Source organism: Phaseolus vulgaris, chromosome 7 (genome assembly GCF_051622355.1).
Source record: "Phaseolus vulgaris cultivar YP4 chromosome 7, ASM5162235v1, whole genome shotgun sequence".
Taxonomy (NCBI): domain Eukaryota; kingdom Viridiplantae; phylum Streptophyta; class Magnoliopsida; order Fabales; family Fabaceae; genus Phaseolus; species Phaseolus vulgaris.
This window is the reverse complement of record NC_143504.1, coordinates 55,050,065-55,072,903: the sequence shown is the minus strand read 5'-3', so window position 1 is coordinate 55,072,903 and position 22,839 is coordinate 55,050,065. Positions and strand designations below refer to the sequence as shown.

Below are 22,839 nucleotides of genomic sequence, written 5' to 3'. Positions count from 1 at the left end.
TTTTTTTCTTGCCTAACAGCGTGTAACGTGGTTACTGTGAGAATTGGGCTGCTGCAATAAACCAAGGGGGAATGGAACCACAGCCTTTGATTATAAGTGTTCTACCATGAAACCAAAATTGTTGTAGCATGAGTGATTATACAACACCTACCTCTAATTTAGCCGTAGCCAAAATTGTCAGATTTCGTATTGTGTTCATTTGTCTCTGATTTGCCTCATTCGAAGTCTTCTATTTGCCGCTCTCTTGTAAATTACCTCTGCCATTTGTCGTTACATTTAAGCATCCTTGACTTGCAGAAAACAACTTTTAATCTGTAAGCAGGATAATGCATGCAAAAATAGTAAAGCTGGAAGTTTTTTTTTTCTTTCGCTTGTCAAACAATAGTGCCAATGGCTTGAAAATTTTCATAATACATCTTGGTGTTTGGAAAATTGATATGATTATATATAATTTGGTTGGATTAAGGTTTTTTTATCTTGACCTAAACTGATTTGAAGAAAAAGGTTGGGTTGTTATCAAAGTGCACTTCAATGATTATCTATTTGAGGCCATGAATTGAAACAGAGGTACAAGACAGAGTGATCTTCTGTCTCCCCATTTATTTGTTTTATAGATACTTTTGTTTGATAAACTTTGCAGATCCAATTTTTCTGTCTTTTTTTGTTGTCTTAATTTCATATTTGGTGGCGTGCTGATGGTTTTCTTATTTAAGATATTTTCGCACAGCCGCTTCATGCTTGGATAAATTTAGGTTTAATAATTTTTTTCCTAGCTAAGATAATTTTCTTTTATTTTGTTTCACTATTTTAAATATTTCTAATTTAGACATCATGTTTTTAAAATGTTAGTATAGGTTTATTTTTGTAATATATGATTATATGATCAATTATTAAACTTTTATATTTTAATTTGAGTATATGTAAATTAACTGACTATGTGAACTAAAGTTATTTTGACCGATTTCGTGATTCATGGCAAAATAATAAGTAAACAAGTAAAGTTTTAAAATATTAAAATTAGTTTTTAGAAAAAATGAAGGTGTTATCACAGTTTAAATTAACACTAAGTATGTTTTAAGAAAATATACAATTTTTAAAAAATATCAAAAAGCTAACATTTTTATACTATTTTTTCGATTCATACGTCTAATGCTAAGCGTTTCACTAATGATAAATGTAGGATTAACTTTCACCTCCTTTATTTGAGAGCATGAAAATGGACATTAAATTAATTTTATATCTCCTATGCGTTAGATAAAGGTGTGTTAATTTTAAGCCTTTTAAAAATGTTCATTAAACTAATGATTTGGACACTTTCTCAATAAATCTTTTGTGTCAAGCTTCTATCATTCATCTACCTCTTGAATAAATAATTCACATTTATATCACAGAAATTTCATATAATATGTCTAACTCTCTCATAAGAGTGTAATAAACACTTGGCACCACCACCAATGCCCACCACAATTAATTTATTTTCATAAGGGTAATATTGGAATTTAATTTTACGGGGCTGTAGCTTAAAAATAAGGGGGATGCAGGAGAACAGGCCTCATCGAGATTTGGCCTGTTATTGAAATGGGCCTTAGCCCATATTGAAATTCTGCTGTTTGTATATTTTTGGGCGCAGAAGAATATCTTCCTTTAACTACAAAAAGTAAGTGAATTCAACGATGGCGTGGTTGTATCCGCCGACGGCGAGGCAAGTGGTTGTGAGTGGCGGCGTATTCATCGTCGGCGGTTTGTTCTTCGGCGTGGGAGCTTATTTGTCGTTTGTTAACGTGGCTCCTCAACAGGAGCGGTTGAAGGCTCGCAGGGAAGTCATGAGAAATTATCTGAAGAAGCGATACGGAGATTGACGCCGATGCAGGGTTTCAGACTCCAATTATTGGCGTTAGGGTTCTTTCTTTGTTATGCATTCTGGGTAGGGATAGTTTTGCGTTTTGCTCAATTTTGATGATTCCTGTACAAATTCTTTTGTTGGAAAACAATTTTAAAACTTTCAATTTAAATAAATGAAAATTATATTACAAATTAGATGAAGTGATAAATTTTTGTATAATAATAATACCGTATTTAACAGCTTAATGTTAATGATTTTAAGGATGACTTTGTTTTCGCAATTGAATGTGTATAAATGAAATTTACACGTCTTTAATTACTTTTATTATAACTTTTGAATAATTTAAGGTAATGTAATTCAAAAGAAATTCTAAAAATGTTTTGAAGGAAACTTTCTTGAAAATTAAGGAAAAATTTAAACATGAATTGTATTCATAATATCTTACATCAACACAAATTAATCTATTGAAAAGAAGGAGATACGGTGAATTATTAGTTTGAAACTCTTTTTATTATTTAACGAACCTTGAAAACTTCTATTTAAGGCAATTAATTCAATGAACGTGATTTTTAAAAACATAAATAAAAACAAGAAATATAAAAAATATTAGAGGAAAGGATATGTACAAAGTTATTTAGACTTGTTTGAACCAAATCCTATTATAACAATTTACTCAATCTTAGGTATAATGTTTCCATTATCTTATAAATATCATAATACAACCATCACAAAAATGCAAAATGTTACAATATATGAACCAAAAATCTCTTCAACAATCTTCAAAGATACTAACTAAATGCAAAAACCTATTTCAGCAAATGCACCTTAGAACGTGTAATGAAAGATCACACAAAATAAGGAGAAAACGTCATCTTTCTATTTCATATAGTTTAACATTGGTATATCTTCAATTAATAGGGTAAGAATAATATAACAATATATTACTTAATTAAGAGATAAATTAAATGATTAAAACATTAATTAAAATATAAAAAAATTAATCACTTAATAAAAAAATATTAATAAATACTTAATTACAAATATTTAAACTTGTTTGATATATTTCATTTTATTAAGTGTGAATTTATTTAATTGAAAGTATTGTTTTAGATTATCATTTTTACTTATATTATATTATAAGTGATATGATTTTGTTGATAAACTCAAATTATAGATGAATTTGAGACTCTTGCCTCGGAAAGATTGGATGTTATTTTTCGAATGAATTGATTCCTTATCAATTTCATTCTTATATTTTTAGGAATAGAAAACAATAGTTTCAAAATCTCAATAAAATAAAATGGATAGTTAGCTAATAATTGTAGAGCAAGGGCAAGTTAGATTTAGTTGTGCCATGGTTTAGGTTTAGTTTTAGATAGATATAAGTTATGAGGAGTAAATAAACAGTAGGGTGAAGGTTCAAAGATTTAAGCATGTGTTTCTATAAGGAGTAGCTAAGTTCTAAGATAAAAGTAGAAATTTTATTTGATCTAGTGTTAAGTTTGGAAGATGTTATTAGTGTCAATAATACAACATAAGATGACTCTAGCTGAACGACAAAGCTTAAAAGGAAATTTGAGATTTAGTGGAAAAAGAAATAGAATTATTTGAACAAATAAATTTTGATTTATTATCATTTTTATTCTTTTCTATTTTACACAAGTTAGAATAAGTGTATATTTTGGCTATTTATTTTTAGAAAAACGAAGATATTGAAATTAAGTGTGTTTTTTTATTTAACAATTATTGTTTGACTTATTATTTATCATTTTTTAAGTTAAATGATTTATGTAAATAGTTTCACATAAGCAATGTCATCTCCAAGAAGCAAGGTAATCAGAACAATTTTTTTAATATAAGAAACTTTAATGTTATTATTTAAATATAATTTAATGTTATTTAGGGTTTGTGAAAGATTATCCATATTTTAGACCCTGCGTTACACTATTAAGTAAAATAGTTTCTTGTTCATACAATTGTAACCATTGCTTTAAGGGCTTAGCAATTGAAATCTATTTATATATGCATTATGATTATCAATATAATGTTGATATTTTAAAACAATGATGGAGTGAATGGAATCTAGAAATTGGTCTTAGGGTCACATATCTAGCTGTTGCAAAATTGGCTTTATACATGTTGGGGTTCATGGGGTCAAATCGATGACCATTGAGGTGCACTTTCATATTCAATGAGATCAAAATGTCCATCAATTTATAGTCAAAATCAATATTGCACAACAATCAATTTATCCTATCAATTAAAAAAATTCATTAGCGCAGAAATTAAAAGGAGTGTTGAAATAAACTCTATGACAAACTCTACCATCGTTTTAGCGCAGAAATCAAACATAGTCATTGGCCAACCACTTCAAACAATTAAAACACTATCAAGATAGAAATCATAAGCAACACCAAAAAAACTCCATTCCATTAATAAGTTTAACGATTCCAAGCATCCAAAACTCAACTAAAGAAACTACAGAAATGTAAATTAGTCATCTAATTAACAACACGAAAAAAATCTCAAAACCGAAATGACGGCGGTGGGAATTAAAACCTCCTTCCACCGGCGCCACGGCCGAAGGTAAGCGGCGCCTGTACAGGGACAGGATCGACCTTGACGACGCCGGGGATTTCAGACATTCCGAGGGCGGCGAGCATGTCGAGGGTCTCACCGTCGACCTCGATCTGGTCGGTCCGGATGGCCGAGATCTCGGGGACGAAGTCCATGCGGCGCTCGCGCTCCTCCTCCTGCAGCTTGAGGGAGATTCCGCGAACAGCACCCTTCTGAATGCGCTTCATGAGGTGGGTGGAGAAGCCGGCGATTTTGTTACGAAGCCTCTTTGAGGGGATGAGCGCGACCTCTTCGAGAACCTTCTTGTTGGTGTGGAAGTCGAGCGTCATCCGAGAGTAGTACCTCTCTATCACTTGCCTCGATGACTTCTTCACTGTCTTCGTCCTTACACGTCCCATTTTCTTCCTTCAACTCCTTCTCTCTGTCAAAGACGATGATGATGACGACGACAACAACAACCGCTATACACACCTAATTAGGGTTTTCTATCAATGTTATCCGCATCATTGGGTCTCTTTTAAATCATTGGGCATTATTGGGTCTCTTTTCAATCAATATCATTGGGCCTCTTTGTAACCAGCCCAAATTCATTCTACACTCTGGCAATTACTTCCTGCACCATATAACTGCACCCAATTTCATGGGAAAAAGACGAAAATGTCCTTTAAAAATAGGGTACATATAAAAATACACTCTGGACCTCTTTTTCGAAACACAATAATCTCTTCCAAATTTACTTTTTAATGTATTATTTTCAAACATAATAATTTCTTCTAGATTTTCTAGATTTACTTTTTCAAAATGTATTATTTTTAATTTCATATTTCATTTTCGAAATAAAAGACATTTTCGGAATTTGAAAATTTTGTTGGTGCAGGTTCAAAAATGTTGAGTGTAATAAGTCTTTGCCCAACTTTAACACTTTTAGACCCTGCTCTTTATTTACCTTAGCAACTTCTTCAAATAAATAAAATAAGATTTGGGATAGTGGTGGAAGAAGAGAAACAAAAAGAGGGGTGAGTGAGGTAAAATGATAAAAAAAAATATGTGAATATGTGTATTTCATAAAGATGTAAAATAAAATAAGTAATTTTACATAAATTATAAAAAAAAGATGAGCGAATTTAGGAAGTATCATAAAATTAAATATAATAAAAATTGTCACACATAAAACTATTTGGATATAATTATTTTATTTAACATTAATTTAGACTGATCTTACAATTTTTAATCATTCTGGTTTTTTATTTGAGTTGAAACAAAGTTAAGTTTAATTTAATATTAATTTGATATTAGTGAATTTTTTATGTTTTTTTATTTCAAATAAATATTGATAAAATAAACTAAAATTGTATAGAAATATAATGCTATATTAAAATTTTCATTTTACGAAATTTTATTGAATAAATAAATTAAATTACTATTTTCTATTAATTTTAGAACCTTTATTTTTAATTATTTATAATTTATTTATTTTAAAAAATCCTTTAATATGAACGCTTACTAATTAGGTATGTTAAACTTAATAACTTTCAAATTAAAATTAAAACATAGGAGAAATATGTGTTTTGTCGAACGTGACAATAATTTTCTCAAATGATCAAAACTTAGCATTTGTTTATTCACGTCATTGAAGAATTTATAAGTTTTTTAAAATTCAAGTGAATAGATTGTTTGCAACCTGATATTTTACAAAATAATCAGATTCAATATATGGTTTGAAATACATTTAATGAAAACAACAAGCAATAATTTATAAATTTGTTTTTGCAAATATTTAAACCACACTTCAAAGCATAAATAACAAAGCGAATTGCACAAATATTTTATATGTATTAGATGCTATATTCAAGTTTTAGCCAACAAAATAAGTTATTATTTAACACCATTGTCAAATAACTTCAATTCTAAAATAATTTAAAAAGCTCTCAACAAAGTGTGAGGGATACTTTTGCTCATTTTTTGTGTGTGGAATATGAATTATTTGATTTTGGAGATTTACGGCTTCGTTGCAATTTCTTAATAACACATTCACGCATACTTAATTTTTATCTTCATCAATAATTGAGTCTCTAAAATGGTTACAACAATTAGAAAATAAAAGTAAAAAAAAAATCTTGGGAAACACACATATATGTATATAACAATTTTTAGAAAAAAAATTGTTTTAACCATTTTAAGAAAATAAAAAAAAAGTATACCAATTTAAAAAAAGAAAAAAAAGTATACCAATTTAAAAAAAAAAACTCTAAGAAAAAGACATAAAACGAAGTTTGTACAATAGAGCTTTTTTGACTAATGTATAATGTTGTGGCTTTTGAGTTCTTCTCAGCATTCAATGAACTTTATCACATTTTATATCAGTAGTCATATTCAATCCAGCACAAGATCAAAAAGCTACTCAACTTTATATATACACAACTCAAGAAGTGTCACATACCCAATTTTCCTTTTTTGCTTTGCATTTAGACATTTTTTCATTCACTCTCTTTTATGAATCCACACAAAATAATTACTTTAATTATATATATAGTTCACTTGATTCAATTCGACCAACCTTTGTGTATGAATATGTAAAAACCATATTTAATATAAAAATGTAGCTAGGTATGCATTATAATGCAAAAGAATAAAAATGGGTCATATATTTATTACATATATGTTTTTACATAAAACTTATTTAAATGTATTTATAGAAAGAAAACTTGAATGGATGTGATGAGAGACATAGAGAGAGTAGAAAAATAGGTTGAATCTTCTATGGAGTCTTCAACCAATTGACTCCATTCAAAAGTTAGGCCATAAATGTGACTTCTCTTTCGTCTCCACTCTCCAATTTCTTGTACCCACATATAATTAATAACTTTATCCTTTTCATAATATGTACACCTAGAAACATATAAATTTCAATTTAAAAATATACTTTTTGCTATAACTTTTGTTTCAATAATAAGAACTGATTTACAAAAAAATTGCAGTTGTAATTTTTTGGAATTAATAAGTGAACAAATTAAGTTAATTAGTGATCTTTTATGTTTTGGTTTGCATTATATATATACCTTAATTTTATTCTCTTAACTTTCACAAGTATATGAAAAAATATGTTTTTACTCATACAATAAATGAATATTACATTTTAGTGTGAGGAAAATTTTGTGTTTGTTTTTTATAATTGAAATTTACGACTTTTAATTTTAGTATTATATGACACTAATTAAATGCAAATGAATACCAAGTGATCTATAATATGTTGGAGATTTGACACCTCTAAAATAATTTAAAATTTACAAAATAAATTATTCATCTAACTTAAAATGAATATTAAATACTAAAAATTATTATTTTATAATGACTAAAAAGAGTGTTTGTATATTTTACAAAATGAAAAAGAAATAAATAATTTACTAAGACGACAATAAAATTTGCTTATTTTATAATTTTTTTTATATTTAAATGTTTATTAAAAATCAGAAATTTTAGTGTTTCGTGTTTCTCATTAATTAATATTAATTTAATTTTAATTTGAATTTATTAATAATTTTTTATTAATAAAATAGAGTGTGTTGTGGTATAGCTTAGCATATGATATTGAGAAAAAAAAAATAATTTAGAAATAATTTGTTCCCTTATCTCATTGGTAGACGATGAAAAGATAGAAAGGGAAGAAGGTGTTAAAGATTGCATTGGGTTGGTGGGCCAAGGTATTGGGCCTTGTGAGACCTCCACCCTGTAGAAGAAGGGATGGTCCCACATCTAAGGCTAGATTCACCCCTATTATCCTACCCTATAAAGGCACAGTAATCACATGCCACGTGCTCCTTACCCGATTCCATCACCATTCTCTGTGACCCTTTTGTTGTGCCATCAGAAGATATGAGAATTGAGAAATAGGCATGCCACTGCAACAACAACAGAACAGTGAAGAACAAGGACTGTTGACAAAGGGGAAGAAAGGAAAGGAGGAGGTTAAAATAGTACCACTTTGGGCTTCTGATCCAGTAGGCCCCAAAACCACATGCATTGATTTTGTGGGCCCCTTTTAGGCTAGCCCTACCTCCACCACCACCACTCCGCGTGCCTTCTTCCCCTTTTACTTGTTGTACACATTTAATTCACCAACATGCTTATTTATTTCACAAAATTCACCTACATCTTAATATTTTATTATTATTATTATTTATTAACCTCTTCTCTATCTCTAGCTAAAATCATCAACGTCAACTTTTGTTACATGAATTATTAAATAAAACTGGAATTTTAATTAGCTAATAACAACAAGATTAAAGTAAAGTACGGCGCCTAATTTTGTCCACATTTATTCACGACACCACCACACACATGGCCCTTTTGTTCTATATATAAGCTGTTTCGCCACCCACTGTTATTTTTTCACCGTTTTCAGAGGCTTCACTGTACATATTTTAAGTAACAATAACACCGTTTCACCACCGCACAAAGTATTGTCCCAGTTAAGTCATCTGGTTTTGGACCACTCCATAAGGATTTAAAAAGTAAAAAATATACGAGAAAATTCCAACAAAGTAATTTATAAATGATTTAAATATATTTTTTTATTATATATTATAAAGTTAAATTGATTTTTTTCCTAATTTAAATTTATAACCTAAAGTTATCTATTTATTTATATTATGTATATTTGTTTGTTTGGTTGTTGGTATAGGTATAGGTATAGGGTAGGGTTTTTGGTTATAGTTTGCATGCGTTAGATATTTGGAGGTGTGTGTGACTCCATTATGCCAGATATTCAGTTGTCTTCATTCAAGACTAGCTTGCTTTGTAGGGTGAAATATAGATTTGGAAAACCTAAGAAAGGGAGAAGAAGAGAGTGAAAGGTCACATAAAATTGTTATTAATAGAAAGAGGAATAAAAAATGAGTAAAAAAAATTGTAATGAATGTAATTGATGGTATCAAATAAATTTAATTATGTAATAACATATTTTATAAAATTAACTTTTTTAAATAATTTAATACAAAATATAACTTTTTAAAAATTAGATTCCAGCTTTTAAAACAAAAATAGAAAATTAAAAGTTATATTTTAAAATAATAAAATATATAAATAATTTATTTAAAAAGTAATAATTTTATTTATTTATTTATTTATATGTATAATCTATTATATAATTACTGATAACATGTACGAAAATTATTGTATTTTTCTTAATGTGAAAAACAAAAGTAATGCTTTAATTTATTTTCCCACTCCTTTTATTTTCTAATCATTAATATCCTTATAACGAAGGTTAATAAATTAAAAGTTAATGTTTTTATATAGAATATTATGCATTCTTATTATATTTTTAGGTTTAAATATATTTTTAGTCTGTTTTTTAATTTTGGTGATTGTAAAAATATAATTTTAAAAAAAATTGAAAGTTGGTAGTTTTTGATCCCAAATATCACGTGAAACACGGTTAAAATTAATCTTTATTTAGTGATTTATTACTAAAATAGTTCCATTATAAAGCTTCTTTTTATATCTCTTCCTTATTTAATATTTATATATGTTATAGTGTTGCTTTAATTTACTTTCATTTGGTATATAATATATTAAACACAACATAAAACTCACAAGCTATAACAGCTTCGATAAAAAAGATATGTTTAGAAACTAATATGCCCTAGGTCTTATATACTCTGGTGAATATTTAATTAGTTAAAGTTGATGTAACATATTTTGGTCACACACATGTACTATTTCCCCCTCTTTCCTAACATTAACTATTTACACCCTCTTTCATAGTGGAATCATGCCTACCATTGAAATTAAGAAATGTAATTAACCCTCTCAAAATCATGATTTCAATTCATTTCTACGTCACATCTACTACACTTTAGAAATTAATTACACTACAATATAACTATGTTTTCCTCATACACAAAGAAAGGAAAACAATTTTTTATACTACCAAAACACTTAACATTTTCATTACATTAAAAAAAAATATATAAATAATTAATTAAAAAAATAAAAGAAATATATACATATAATTATAAAAATAATATAAAAAATTTATAGTTGTTTTAAAAAAAATAAGTTGTTTATTTATTTTGAAATAAAGAAAATTTATTTCATTATTTATTCTATTAAATAAATAACTAATTAATTTTACTAAATAAATAATTTATTTATTTTATTAAATAAATTATTTATTTATTTATTTATCGAGGATAAAATTATTCAATTAAAAGATCACACCAAACACAAATACTAAATGATATAAATAATATAAAATGAAATAATCATAATTTTTTTAATTATATATATATATATATATATATATATATATATATATATCATTATCTTGTAATGAATGTGCATCCCACATATTGGATATCACTACAAGAAAATCATGAAATAGAAATCAATTTTAGAGACAAAAAATAATTAGTTGTTATAGTGACTAAATTAAAGACAATTTTAGAAACTAACAATTTTGGTTTCTAAATTGAGTTTCTATTATTGATAAATAATTTCTAAATTGGTATTTAATTAACTATAAGGTTTTAACTATCATGTATTTAGATTCTAAATTTGGTAGCTAATTAGATACCAATTTAAAAACCATTTAGCAATAATATAAACTATTTTATATTTTTTTTAGTTTTTAAAATAGTCTTTAATTCATTTTATGATTTTTTTTCTAGTGTATATATGTAGGTGGAGAAAGAAAAATTCCGACTTTTTTTAATTTAAATCCGTGCTCAGAAAATTGATCAAATTTATAAAACTGATACAATTTACAACTTATTTAAAATGTATCACATTTCACTAATGTAGTATTTATAATGTATGCATTTAATATTATTAAGATATTTACGGATATTGGAATGATTCAAAATTTAATATTTATAATAATCACGGAGATATTATTATATTATTTATCTGCGAAGATAATATTATGACTCAACGTTATGTTGACAAAATTTATTTTCTTTGTTAAAATTATAAAATATAAGTTTATTTGATTTAACACCCAATGTCAATTAATATAGATATTGTTTGAGAAAGAAAAAAAAAATGTCAACTAAATCAATATTATTAGAAATTAAATTAAAAAATACAGAATCAATAAAATAACATTTTTGAATTGAATTGAACTCGGTAGTAACCAATAGAAGAAAAAAAGTATTGAATTTTGAATTGAATTGAAGTTGATGATAACTAATAAAAGTGAAAAGCATTCACGAAGTTGGGTAGTAAAATGAGTTTAATCCTGAAATTATGTAAACCAAGTATGAAAAAGACGATTAACCAAAAGAAGAAAAGAAAAAGACTTTATGCCTACAATAGAATTATGTTAACTCATGATTAGTGTTACTTTTCATAAGTCAAAATCATGGGTATATGTCCTAATCAAACATCCATTTCATGATCGACAAGGGATTAACAGCAAATTAAGCCACTCATTGCCACTTGACAATATCTAGATTTTGAATTTCAATATTAAGAAATATAATAATTAATAAGATAATATTACTCAAGATAATCAAATTTGACAATTACCTTTTTAAAGTAAAACATTTTTATAGTTACTTTAAAGAAATTTAATTTTTAAAATTAAACATAATATATAAAAGTAAATTTGTATCTTTTGATTATTTATAATTTAAATCATTGCATCACCTAGTTACCTAGTTGTATAAAGTGAACTATTGTATACATATTTTTAAATATTAATATAAATAAAACAACTAATTAAAGATGACCGGATAAAGACAACATGCAACAACTCATAACGACTCAAAGAACAACTCGGACACATAACAACAATCCAGAGGAAGTAATTCCAATTCATATTTTACATTATACTCACTATATTGCTCTTTACTTACTTGAGCATCAGAGTATCTTCTGTAGGTGGAACCCCTCATTTTCTTTGAGTCAATCCATGAAGCTTGCAAGAATACGACAATCTCAGAGTTTAACCGATTTCAACTAAATGCTCTAATTGAGAGACATCCCTCTTAACTACAACATTTATATTAAAACAAATAATTAAAACTTTCATAAAAGTTTAGCCTTAATAAAACAGTCGTAAAAACTCTGCTCTCAACAAATCAATCCGTGATAAATCGACTTAATTCAACTCATTCATCCTTAAAATGGAAAGGTAATAGTCCACTTTCTTATATAAAATAATTAATTGAATTTAAAGTTTGAGGGCTTATGTGTATGTCCACCTTCAACATACTCATATTAACATATGCCAATTTTATCGATATTAAAACTACATACGATTATTTATTAAAAACTCAAATAATAAATTAGTGAACTAAGAATGAAAGTCAGTATTGAAGTACTTATTTAAAATTAAATATATTTTATATTATTTAACTTTATTATCAAATACTCAAAAACTTATAAATATTGTTAAGAAAAAATTTGATAGATAAAATTTTCTTTAAAAAGTGAATTTTAAGTTTAACTCGATTTTATAAAATTAACTCACTAACTCTAACTCAAACTTATAAAACCGACTCATAAGATGAGATTTGCACTCACTTATATACTATGAAATGTTTTCATCTCTAATTGATGTGGATTCTCCAACACATCTCTCATACTGAGACTTACCAACTCGTGTGTGAGACTATATATTTATGGATGATATGATGTAAGAGTCTGATAGTTGGTGGTCTCATAAGTCCAACAAACTCTAGTTAGGATAAACTCTAGATGACTATGATACCATATTAAGAAATAAATTTTAAGTCTAACTCACACTTATAAAACCAATACATCTAAGATGTCTTTATCTATCTAGTGGATTTGGGATCTGATACCTCATCCATAAACTTTATTCCTTGAAAACCTTTCAAAACCTCCCAAAGCAATGTTCCTTGTTTTATTAATGTACATAGCTTTGTTGAAATGTGGGAGTGTTGATTGCCCTGACATTTGGCGTGCAGAAATGCAATGCAACTTTATGGTTTCACTCGTGGGTATTGGTCAAATTAGAAATACTTGGAGTGTATTTGATTAATTGCTCCATTGGCTAGGTTCGCCCCCACTTTCCTCGTGGTCTTCCAATAAATGAAATCCAATCTATCTAGCTGGCTAGTTAAACCCGACCCTCCTGGAACTAATCACGTTCATAAGAATCATGATTAATCTCCAAAGACAATGAAAAGGTCAGTGCCACTTCAGTCCCTACATATGTAATCAAAGTCTAACATATCGTCCACTTTGCATTTCTGCTGCACTATTACCAAAGTTAATGGTCCATCAACAACGACAACAACTATAGCTCAACTCTGTGTATATACACTTAATAAGGACTATGGTCCCCACTAATTAATTATCGTCAAGGAACAATTGCACCAAATTGGAATTGCGTGAGCCAAATTTTATTGAAACTTGGCATCAACTTTAATTTCTAGTTTCACATTTCGTTTGGTTGTGACTATACCTTTCAATCTGCTTTACTGCTTTTGTTGGAGGTTTAGGGTCACATACATATAAATAACTTGGAAAGGACCACATGCAATGCAATGCTTTTGTTAACATATTTCTATATTTATAATCATTAATATTAATAATTTCTATAAGTGAGATCGCCCCCAACTAATTGCCTTACCCTTTTGCCCACAGGTGCTTTTAATTTATTCTAATGTTTTGAAATTTGATAATCTGAAATTCTAATGGCATATGCATGGTGTGTCCATCAAGACTGGTCAAAGAATGAACTCGAGTTTTTTTATATGGTTAATAATTTTGTTTTGTAATTTAAAAATGAACTAGATTTGTTTTGAGGTGAGTAGCTGTTGTTGTTTATTAGTCTCGGAGTGCGATAAACTGGTGCAAGATGCGTATCAAAGATAATAGATTACGTACATCGTTCTTGGCCTTTTGTTAACAAGTTGTTTTTGGAATACATCAATGCTTCAATGAACTGTTGCAAATTACAATCTGGAACGGTTTCTCTGATCTCATACAAAAGACAGTCTATAGTAAAACCAATCATCGCATCTCTATGACAAAACCATGTTCTCTTGCTTCGATCCTCCAAATCACTTCAAAACGATTCTTAATAGCATACTTTTTAGTGCACTTTTTAAATATACTTATAATATTATTATTCATGTTCTTTTTCCAATCAAACTTTGAATGCTTTTATCAGTTTTTGATGTTTAATATGTTTTACAAAATATTTTGTGAGTTTCACTTCTCATATAATAAGTTTAACCTATAAGATTGTACTAGAAAGAGAAATGCAAAATATGTAAATATTCATGAACACAATTATCAAAACAAGTTGGTGTGGAATTTTACTTGGGGAAAGAGGAATCCCCAGAAATGGAAAATGTTAAAGATTCTGTATATATGTATGTATGTATTAATTATTATTATTATTATTATGAGTGTTTTGGTTTGTCTCTTGGAGTGCCTAACCTAGTTTCCTTAAATATCTGATTAACTTTGTCTTGTTCTCCATCTCTTCCCTGAAATAAACAAGAAGATGGCATGCAGATTCCTCACCACCCCAGCCTGTGTCTTCCTTCATATTTAAGAATTCCTGCAGTAGGCCAAACAACATCTTTGCGCCAGTAAAATAAAATTCCAGGTTTCGGCATTTAGATGTAAGAGAGTCGATCTCATCATTTGCAGAGCCTGCAAGTGCAATTTTCAAGTTTCCAGCTTCTGGGAATTAATTGCAGTCCATGTGTGTGTGATAAGATATTTTTGTTGGTGTGTTGTGGAGCGTCAGATCCAAAGGGTGATGATGTGAACGAGATTATGGAGCGTGTATATATATACCTGGAGTAAGATGAGACAGTGATGGTTGTTTGTATTAGAGAATTAATTAACAATGAAGGGAAATATACATAAGAAAAGGCCAAAGGAGGGTCTATAATTATGGGCGTGACTCTAAGATGTACTTAAACTAAAACAGCACACAGTTCAACCTTTGGTGGAGCAGAAAAGGGTGTCTGAATCTACCTGGAAATTGAGGTGAGTTTTGTCTTGGAGTCATGGAAAAGACGCAATCTAACTAAAGAAGCCAATAAATATGATGCAATACAAGTATATTTTAATAGAAGGGGTGCATGGGGTAGACAGCCAAGGGACCGGAATGAGTAAACAAATAGAGTGTGTATGTGTTGGTTTGAGAGAGAGATTCAAGTGTGAGGAGAGGATTCAAACACCCTTTTTCTGTCTTCTCTTATTGGACAAATCTTATCCCATCTGCGTTTATTGGGAACCCAATCCTCATTCATTTTCTCCTTCTTTTTTCCTCCAAAACTCATTTTCAGAACTTCCTAATATCATTCAAAACTAGGACTGCCCTAACACAAATAATGCACTCTTTCTCATCTCAGCATAATGCCACATTTTTTTATATACCTGAATGAGTTGATTACACCTATATCTGCGCACACACATGCCCATCATAAGGATACAAAAACCAAAGGGAGAGGACATGGACCACTTCATCAAACGCCCACCCTTTCATCCATCTCAACCACAAACACATCACACTCAATTTTAATATGTTTTACATTTTTACCTCACCCCAAAACTTCAAATTCACGAGCTTCCTTCACTTCTCAAACAAACATATAATAATTATATTTAAAGCAAGAGCATCTTCAAAACCAGAATTCAATGAGTCTCTATCTCTCTTTTGTTCTCACCACACCATTCACTCATTTATGTCCAAACGTTTTTTTAGATCATGACTTCAATTCTTAACTTTATTTTACTTCATTAATTCTGTCCTGTAATCCATTTACTCACACACACAAGAAAAAAACCCTGAAAACTCATGACAGGTAAACAAAGAAGGTTGTAGGTATTTCTGTGAAGAATCAGAATTCATTATTCCACTCTGATATTATTCCAAGTTGCTTAAAATAGCTCCTGCAAAACTACATTAGAACTGTTCTAATTTAAGAAATGAAACCTGGAAAACTTTTGTGAAAAAATTACAGAAAACAGTTTACCATTTTCAGTGTCCCTTTATCGTGATTTGAGTTAAGAACTGTGTTGTTACTACTTTTTTAGTCAGCACTTTTGCGTCAGTGATGAAGTGATAATGAAATAAAGTGAACAGTGTTTAATGAAATTGAGGGAAAATGGAATTCGGTGTAGAAATAATTAAATGAGTAAAGAGTAATAGGTAACTAACTAGGCCGGCATGGGATTGAGAGAAAAAAAAAAGAAGCATTGGAGAGTGAGGGAGCATATTGAGATTATGATGATTACTTAGTCTGGGAATGAAGAAGAGGAAGGAACCCATCTTTTTTTTTTATACTTGATTTGTTTGCCAATTTAGTAACATGGGATGTCCCTAATTCCACGAAATTACCCACCTCTACAATCTCTTTTTCTTTCTCACCATTCATAGACATAAATGTTCGCCCCAATTCAGCAATAATTCACTTTTATAATAATCTCACTATGCTCACGTACTACTATAACTAAGACTACTATCACCACTCACACAAATTTCACAAACTCATTACTCCTTCAAAACTATGGATTTACAGTGATAAACATATAGAAAGTCAAAAATGTTGTTTTCATTAATTTAAAAATACGTGTCTAAAGATATAAAACAAAAAAAGGACTATAAATAGTTGTCAAGAAGAATATTTACTATTTAATGGAAAATAAGTTATCATTGTCGATCCTTCGTCGGGATATTGTAATGTACTTTCTGAATAAAAAAAATGTGATGTACTTTTTCGATGCAGTAACGCATTTCGCACGTAACTTAAACCAATAAGTATTACGTGTATGGCGGGGTATTTTCAGAATTTACTGAAATAAAAAAGAATAAGTATTGGTTTAAAGTAAATACAGATTTAAAAAATTTGAGATGACATGTCCAGTTTTATAAATAAAATTTATATTGAGAATTTAACTTTTTTGCGCTTTTTAATTGGAAATAATAAGTAAACAAAAAGTTGTCTTTCTTGAAAGAGGATATTTTTGTCCAATTATTGTATATTTAATGTTAGAAAAATTGAAAAAAAAACTAAGATAATTGATCTTTCTTTGTTTCAGGAGTACATGTTTTGTGTTTCTCTCTCTTCGTCACATCTTGCCTTGCTAGCTCCATCAAATAGTTCCCACAGTTCTCACATCAAACCATAATCATCACGCCTCTTTCAAAACCCTTCTTTTTCTCTCTTTCTCCTTCTCGCAAAATCCTCAATTCCCCATCCACCTTTTCTCTCTCACTGGAGAGAGAAGTGAAAAACGTAGAAAATGTCGATAAACCACTACTCCATGGACCTTCCCGAAACAGCACTGTGGTGGCCCCAACAACAGCAACAACCCATCCTAATGGAACCAACCCCAAACCCCTCCTCCACTTCCTGGCCCTCTGCAGACCCTCTGTGTCTCAACCTCAACAACCAAAACGATGACGTAGAGGAAGACGAGGAAGAGGACCGAACAACAACCACTACACAGCAAGAAGAAACTGAGGACGAGAAGGAACCCATGTTCGAGAAGCCTCTGACTCCAAGCGACGTGGGGAAGCTCAACCGCCTCGTAATCCCCAAGCAGCACGCCGAGAAGTACTTCCCGCTCAGTGGTGGCGGTGGCGGCGACTCGGGCGAGTGCAAGGGGCTGCTATTGAGTTTCGAGGACGAGTCGGGTAAGTGCTGGCGGTTTCGCTACTCCTACTGGAACAGCAGCCAGAGCTACGTGCTCACCAAAGGGTGGAGCCGCTATGTCAAGGACAAGCGCCTCGACACCGGCGACGTCGTCTTGTTCGAGCGCCACCGCGCCGACGCTCACCGCCTCTTCATCGGATGGAGGCGCCGGCGACACGGCGAGACCTCGCCGGTGCACGTTAGCAGCAGGGCGGTGGGGCACGGGAAGAGTGGCAATGGGAATAGTAAGAATGAGGCTGCTGCGGCTACTGGAGGTGGTCTCGGGTGGACCAGAGGGTTCTATTCTGCGCATCCTTATCCTACGCATCAGCAGCACCTGCATAACCATCAGCCCTTGCCATACCAATACGACTGTCTTCATGCAGGTTGCTCTATCTCTTCAACACAAATAAATAATTAATTATCTCTTTAATTTCTTCCTATTTTTCTACTCTGGAAAATTAATAATTAATCAACGTTTGTGTTTATCTTTGCTTTCTTCACTCTCACCAATTTTAGTTTTTTTTAATACTTTTTCTCATCCCCTTCAGGTTTTGCCGAAGAAATACTATATAATGAGATTTAAATTTTTTTAAAAATATTATCTTCTTTTCCAACACATTTTTTTTTTTATCTTTCTTATATAATCTGTGACGTTATTTTAATGAATGATAAATATACGGTAAACAACATTTAATACTTGATTAATATTGTGAAAAAAACAAAACATTTTACACCGAAACATGAAACAAAATAAAGAAGTAAGATAGTATTAGAAGTGAAGAAAGAATGTAAATTGAATTCATCCCTGGCATATAAATAATAGTGGGTTTTGCTTAGGGATTTCCTTGATTAGAGTATTCTTTGAATGAATGAGTTGTTTGAGTGAAATAAATAAAAAAAAGGAGAAGATGATGAAATAATAAGATTGTTGTGGAAGTGCGTGAAGTTTAGGTTCCAATTTAATTGGGAGAAATGTGGTTTTATATTGGGATTTGCGAGGAGGGGAATAATTTGTTTAGATTGGTGAAAGGGACGTGAAGGATACGCGCGGATAGTGTATATGTTTGAAAAAAGAAAAAGGAAAAAGAGGTTTTTGGCATAAAGATGGGTGTGTGAATAAGATTGATATAATGAAGTGAATGGTTAATTTGATGGACGTGTTGCAATGTTACAGGAAGAGGGTCCGAAGGTCAGAGGGAAAGGAGGAGAGCAGTGGGAAAGAGTGGGAGTGGGAGTTCGAGTTCAAGTTCTAGTTCAAGAGTACTTAGGCTGTTTGGGGTGAACATGGAATGCGAAGCTGAAGATGATTCTGGACCCTCCACACTTGAATGCTCCTACAATAGTACCAACATGCCCTCCACACAGGGCACACAAAACCCTCACCATTTCTACCATCCCCACCCCCCTCAACCTCAACCTCATCAAATCCTACGTCACCAACCATACTACTACTACTAAATATATGCATTCCCTTTTCTTTTTCTTTTTCTTTTTCTCTTTCTCTACTCTAAGATATATGTATCCACTTCATTAATTAATATATATCATCTCTCTTCTGCTTCATGCACGCAACTGCAACTTCTTTCTTCCATCGCTTTATGGCGCCCATGCCACTTCATTTCAGGCAAAGGAATATTAAATTAACTACCTACACTTCAACCATATTCATCGGATTTTTAGTACTGCCTTTCTCTTCAACTTTTATCTTCGAAAATTTAATCCTATATACACAAAAACCTTGTTTTTATCTAAATCTATATTTTTGTTAATTTCTTAAATACGTCAGAGATGATGCAAATTGAACACGACCAAGGAGTTTATGAACTTGTGGGGAGAGAAACTACTTGTCAATTTTCATAATTAAATGACTACTTGTCAATTTTCATAATTAAATGAATTGGTTTGGATGAAGCTATTTCAGTTCTACTACTCTTGTAGTTCTTTATTTCAGTATGTATAATGTAATGGAGTAATTGCTGATAAAAAAAAAATGTAATGGAGTAATTAATATAATGATTGGTTAATTAAGTTTGAAGATGAAGTTCGAAGAAGAAAACTTTTCCTTCTCCGTTTTAGGTTTTGGAGCATGTCCTCTAATCACTTTAATTGTTTGGGCTTAACTAAGTTAATAATATTATCCGTTTAATTTTTACAAGTAGTAATGAGTTTTATGATTCATGCTCCTTCACTTCAAAATTAAGATTTTAATACCTTGAGTCTATTAATAGATTTTGGTAGATTAAAAAGGATGGGAAGTGATGGTTTCCTTCTACCCGACATGTAAACTTAGCTCTTTCTCAGGTTTGTGGTATCATCTTGCACCACTTTTTCTCTCTTTTAATAAAATTTCTTTTATTTCCTGAGCCAAAAAAAAAAAATTTGGCTTTCACTCTTTACCAATTTGAGAGTGATGACCGTCACTTTTTCTATTAAGGTCCAATTGAGCTGCAAATATGGAAACCCGTTTTATAATATGTAATTTTTCTGTACGAGTTTTTCTTTTCTTCAATTAATATGGATACAAAATTGACATTTAACATTCGTTATTTGTTAATATTGATATTATTTTATTATATATTACAAATATATAATAAATGTGCCATTTTTTATATAAATTATTAAGCTAATGTAAGTACTTAGGATATTACACCGATCATGTTCAAAATCTATGAAAACTGTGTTTTTTTGCAAGCCACTTAATGATGTCAAAAAAACACATTATATTGGTTCTTTTAACATAATTGATATAATATTTGTTACAAATTACATAAGTTATTTTAAAGAACTGATTATAACATGTATTTCAATAAATATTTCATTTAATCACGATATTATTTGACATTAAAAAGAATAACACACAAACTAATAATCAAACTTAATAATGGAATGTTCTTAACTCCTAAAACAGATAAACGAAAACACTCTGGAGTAGATATACATAAATTTTAATCAGTTACAAAATCACTGATCTATGCAAAAATGAATCCAGAAACTAACTTGGGCTGTGCTTTCTCGCAACGTCACGAGAGCAGAAGCTAGAGGTGCATCAATATAAATGGAGGTGTTGTTGTGGTGCAGGTCCACGAAGCTTGAAGATGAGCATAGATTATTCTAACAAATTCCCAGTAACAAGTTCAATCTGATGTGAATTCCGTTTTTGTTCCATAACCTGTAGTGTTTTTGGTAACAAAAACTTCCATGTATGTGCACTGTGGGGGGTTCTTAGGCGTTGTAATTAAGCATCATCACTTACCATAATGAATAATCTTCAAAAAATAGTACTACCTTTTCCAACTATAGTTATTAAAACTTTCCCCAAACAATTTCAACAAAGTTTGTTGCATATGATAGTAAATTATATATCTAGGTTTGAAAAAGCCTTTCAATTCTGGGAAACCCTATTATTATTCCTCCCACTTCAAATCACTCCCAAGTGTTTTATATCTTTTCGGAATCAAAACATTAACATGGTTTTTTATAAGTGAATATATTTATAGAAATGAATGAATTTTTCAGAAAAGTATGTGTTGTAGAGATTGGTGCAGAATGAGGAGAAATAATTGACTGATATAATAAGAAGTGGAAAAGAGAAAGAATATGATGAGCATTGAAGGAGGTGATGTGTGGATGTGTGTGATTGCAACAGGGTGTGAAGCAGATAAGAAATAGCCGAGGATAAAGATATGTGGATGTGACATCCGTGAGTTGACCTAATTAAGAAGGGCAGTGTGTCAGTTAGGCCTTACCAATTGGAAAGAAAAATGATGATGATGATTATGATGAGAAAGAAATGTAAGAAAAGTTTTCACAAGAGAGGGTGAGGGAAGAAATGAAATCCCCGATTTTCATACCAAACTTTCACAAGAGAGTGTTAAGTAAAGGCAAAGGAGGGTAAGTGAGAAGTAAGTTGTGGCAGTGGGAAAAAAGAGCAGAGACAGAGAGAGTGAGACAGAGAGAGTAAGGCATGGGAATGGGAAGGTAGTAGCGTAGGACCCATTCAGAGAAGTGTGTGGCGTCAGGCAACTGCCACCAAATGGAGAATTAAAGTCATGCACAAATCAACAATGAGAAATGGGGAATCTATTTGGCACTGTTCAGATTCTGCCTGAAGATTTTATTTTTTATTTAGTTTTATAGGAGGGTTCGTGGTAATTAATGTGTTTGTTTCTGTGTGTGTGTGTGGGAAGGTATGGTTGGAGTGATGGAGTTGAGTTGAGTTGAGTTGATGGAGGTGATGATATGATATGATAGAAAACACCAAAATGGATGGAGCAACTTGTGTCTCTTCTTCACTTTTTTTCTGCAATACCTCAAGTCACATCCATACATGTGCACAATATCATGCCTCACTTTCACCAATAATTCCAGCAAACAAAGCTCCTTTCAACATTACTTAATCACATATTTCATTTTTTACCTTTTTTCATTCCTACCATGGGGTCAAAACCACCTCCTTCATTTTCCTTTTCAACTCAATTGGTAATTCTGTTAATTGATGCTTAAAAAAAATGTTAAAGAAACAAAGATGAAGATACCAAATAGAGACAAATGTCTAGTAGGTAAATTTAAACTTAAACTATTTGTGTTACGAATGAAGTTTAATGTTCTAATTACGAAGGAGATAATGTTGAAGTAAAATATGAAGAAAAAATTGGTAAATTTATGATACACTACAAGAAAATCATGAAATAGAAACTAATTTTTATTGACCAAAATAATTAGTTGTAATAGTAACTAAATTAAAGACCATTTTAGAAACTAAATAAAAAAGTGGTTTCTAAA

The 22,839-nt window shown here is 30.4% G+C and overlaps 3 protein-coding genes across 3 annotated transcripts; 2 read left to right on the top strand and 1 right to left on the bottom strand.

Annotated features, from left to right (window-relative positions):
- The first annotated feature begins 1,629 nt into the window (after positions 1 to 1,629).
- Positions 1,630 to 2,043, top strand: LOC150026003 (bric-a-brac protein). The gene has a single exon (XM_090305207.1). It carries the CDS (start codon positions 1,674 to 1,676, stop codon positions 1,857 to 1,859), a length of 186 nt encoding a protein of 61 aa, XP_090161333.1. The 5' UTR covers positions 1,630 to 1,673; the 3' UTR covers positions 1,860 to 2,043.
- Positions 2,044 to 4,247: 2,204 nt separating this feature from the next.
- Positions 4,248 to 4,916, bottom strand: LOC137830362 (small ribosomal subunit protein eS17). The gene has a single exon (XM_068637651.2). The coding sequence runs from the start codon at positions 4,816 to 4,818 to the stop codon at positions 4,396 to 4,398; it is 423 nt and encodes a 140-aa protein (XP_068493752.2). The 5' UTR covers positions 4,819 to 4,916; the 3' UTR covers positions 4,248 to 4,395.
- A 12,515-nt stretch (positions 4,917 to 17,431) lies between these two features.
- LOC137830361 (B3 domain-containing protein At5g06250) lies at positions 17,432 to 19,620 on the top strand. The gene is made up of 2 exons (XM_068637650.2): positions 17,432 to 18,440; positions 19,232 to 19,620. Exons 1-2 carry the CDS (start codon positions 17,663 to 17,665, stop codon positions 19,513 to 19,515), a joined length of 1,062 nt encoding a protein of 353 aa, XP_068493751.2. The 5' UTR covers positions 17,432 to 17,662; the 3' UTR covers positions 19,516 to 19,620.
- The last annotated feature ends 3,219 nt before the right edge of the window (positions 19,621 to 22,839 follow it).

Coding starts and splice junctions, on each gene's coding strand:
- LOC150026003 (XM_090305207.1), top strand. CDS start 1,674: ATGGCGTGGTTGTATCCGCCGACGGCGAGGCAAGTGGTTGTGAGTGGC.
- LOC137830362 (XM_068637651.2), bottom strand. CDS start 4,818: ATGGGACGTGTAAGGACGAAGACAGTGAAGAAGTCATCGAGGCAAGTG.
- LOC137830361 (XM_068637650.2), top strand. CDS start 17,663: ATGTCGATAAACCACTACTCCATGGACCTTCCCGAAACAGCACTGTGG. Junction 18,441..19,231: donor ATACGACTGTCTTCATGCAG/GTTGCTCTATCT, acceptor GCAATGTTACAG/GAAGAGGGTCCGAAGGTCAG.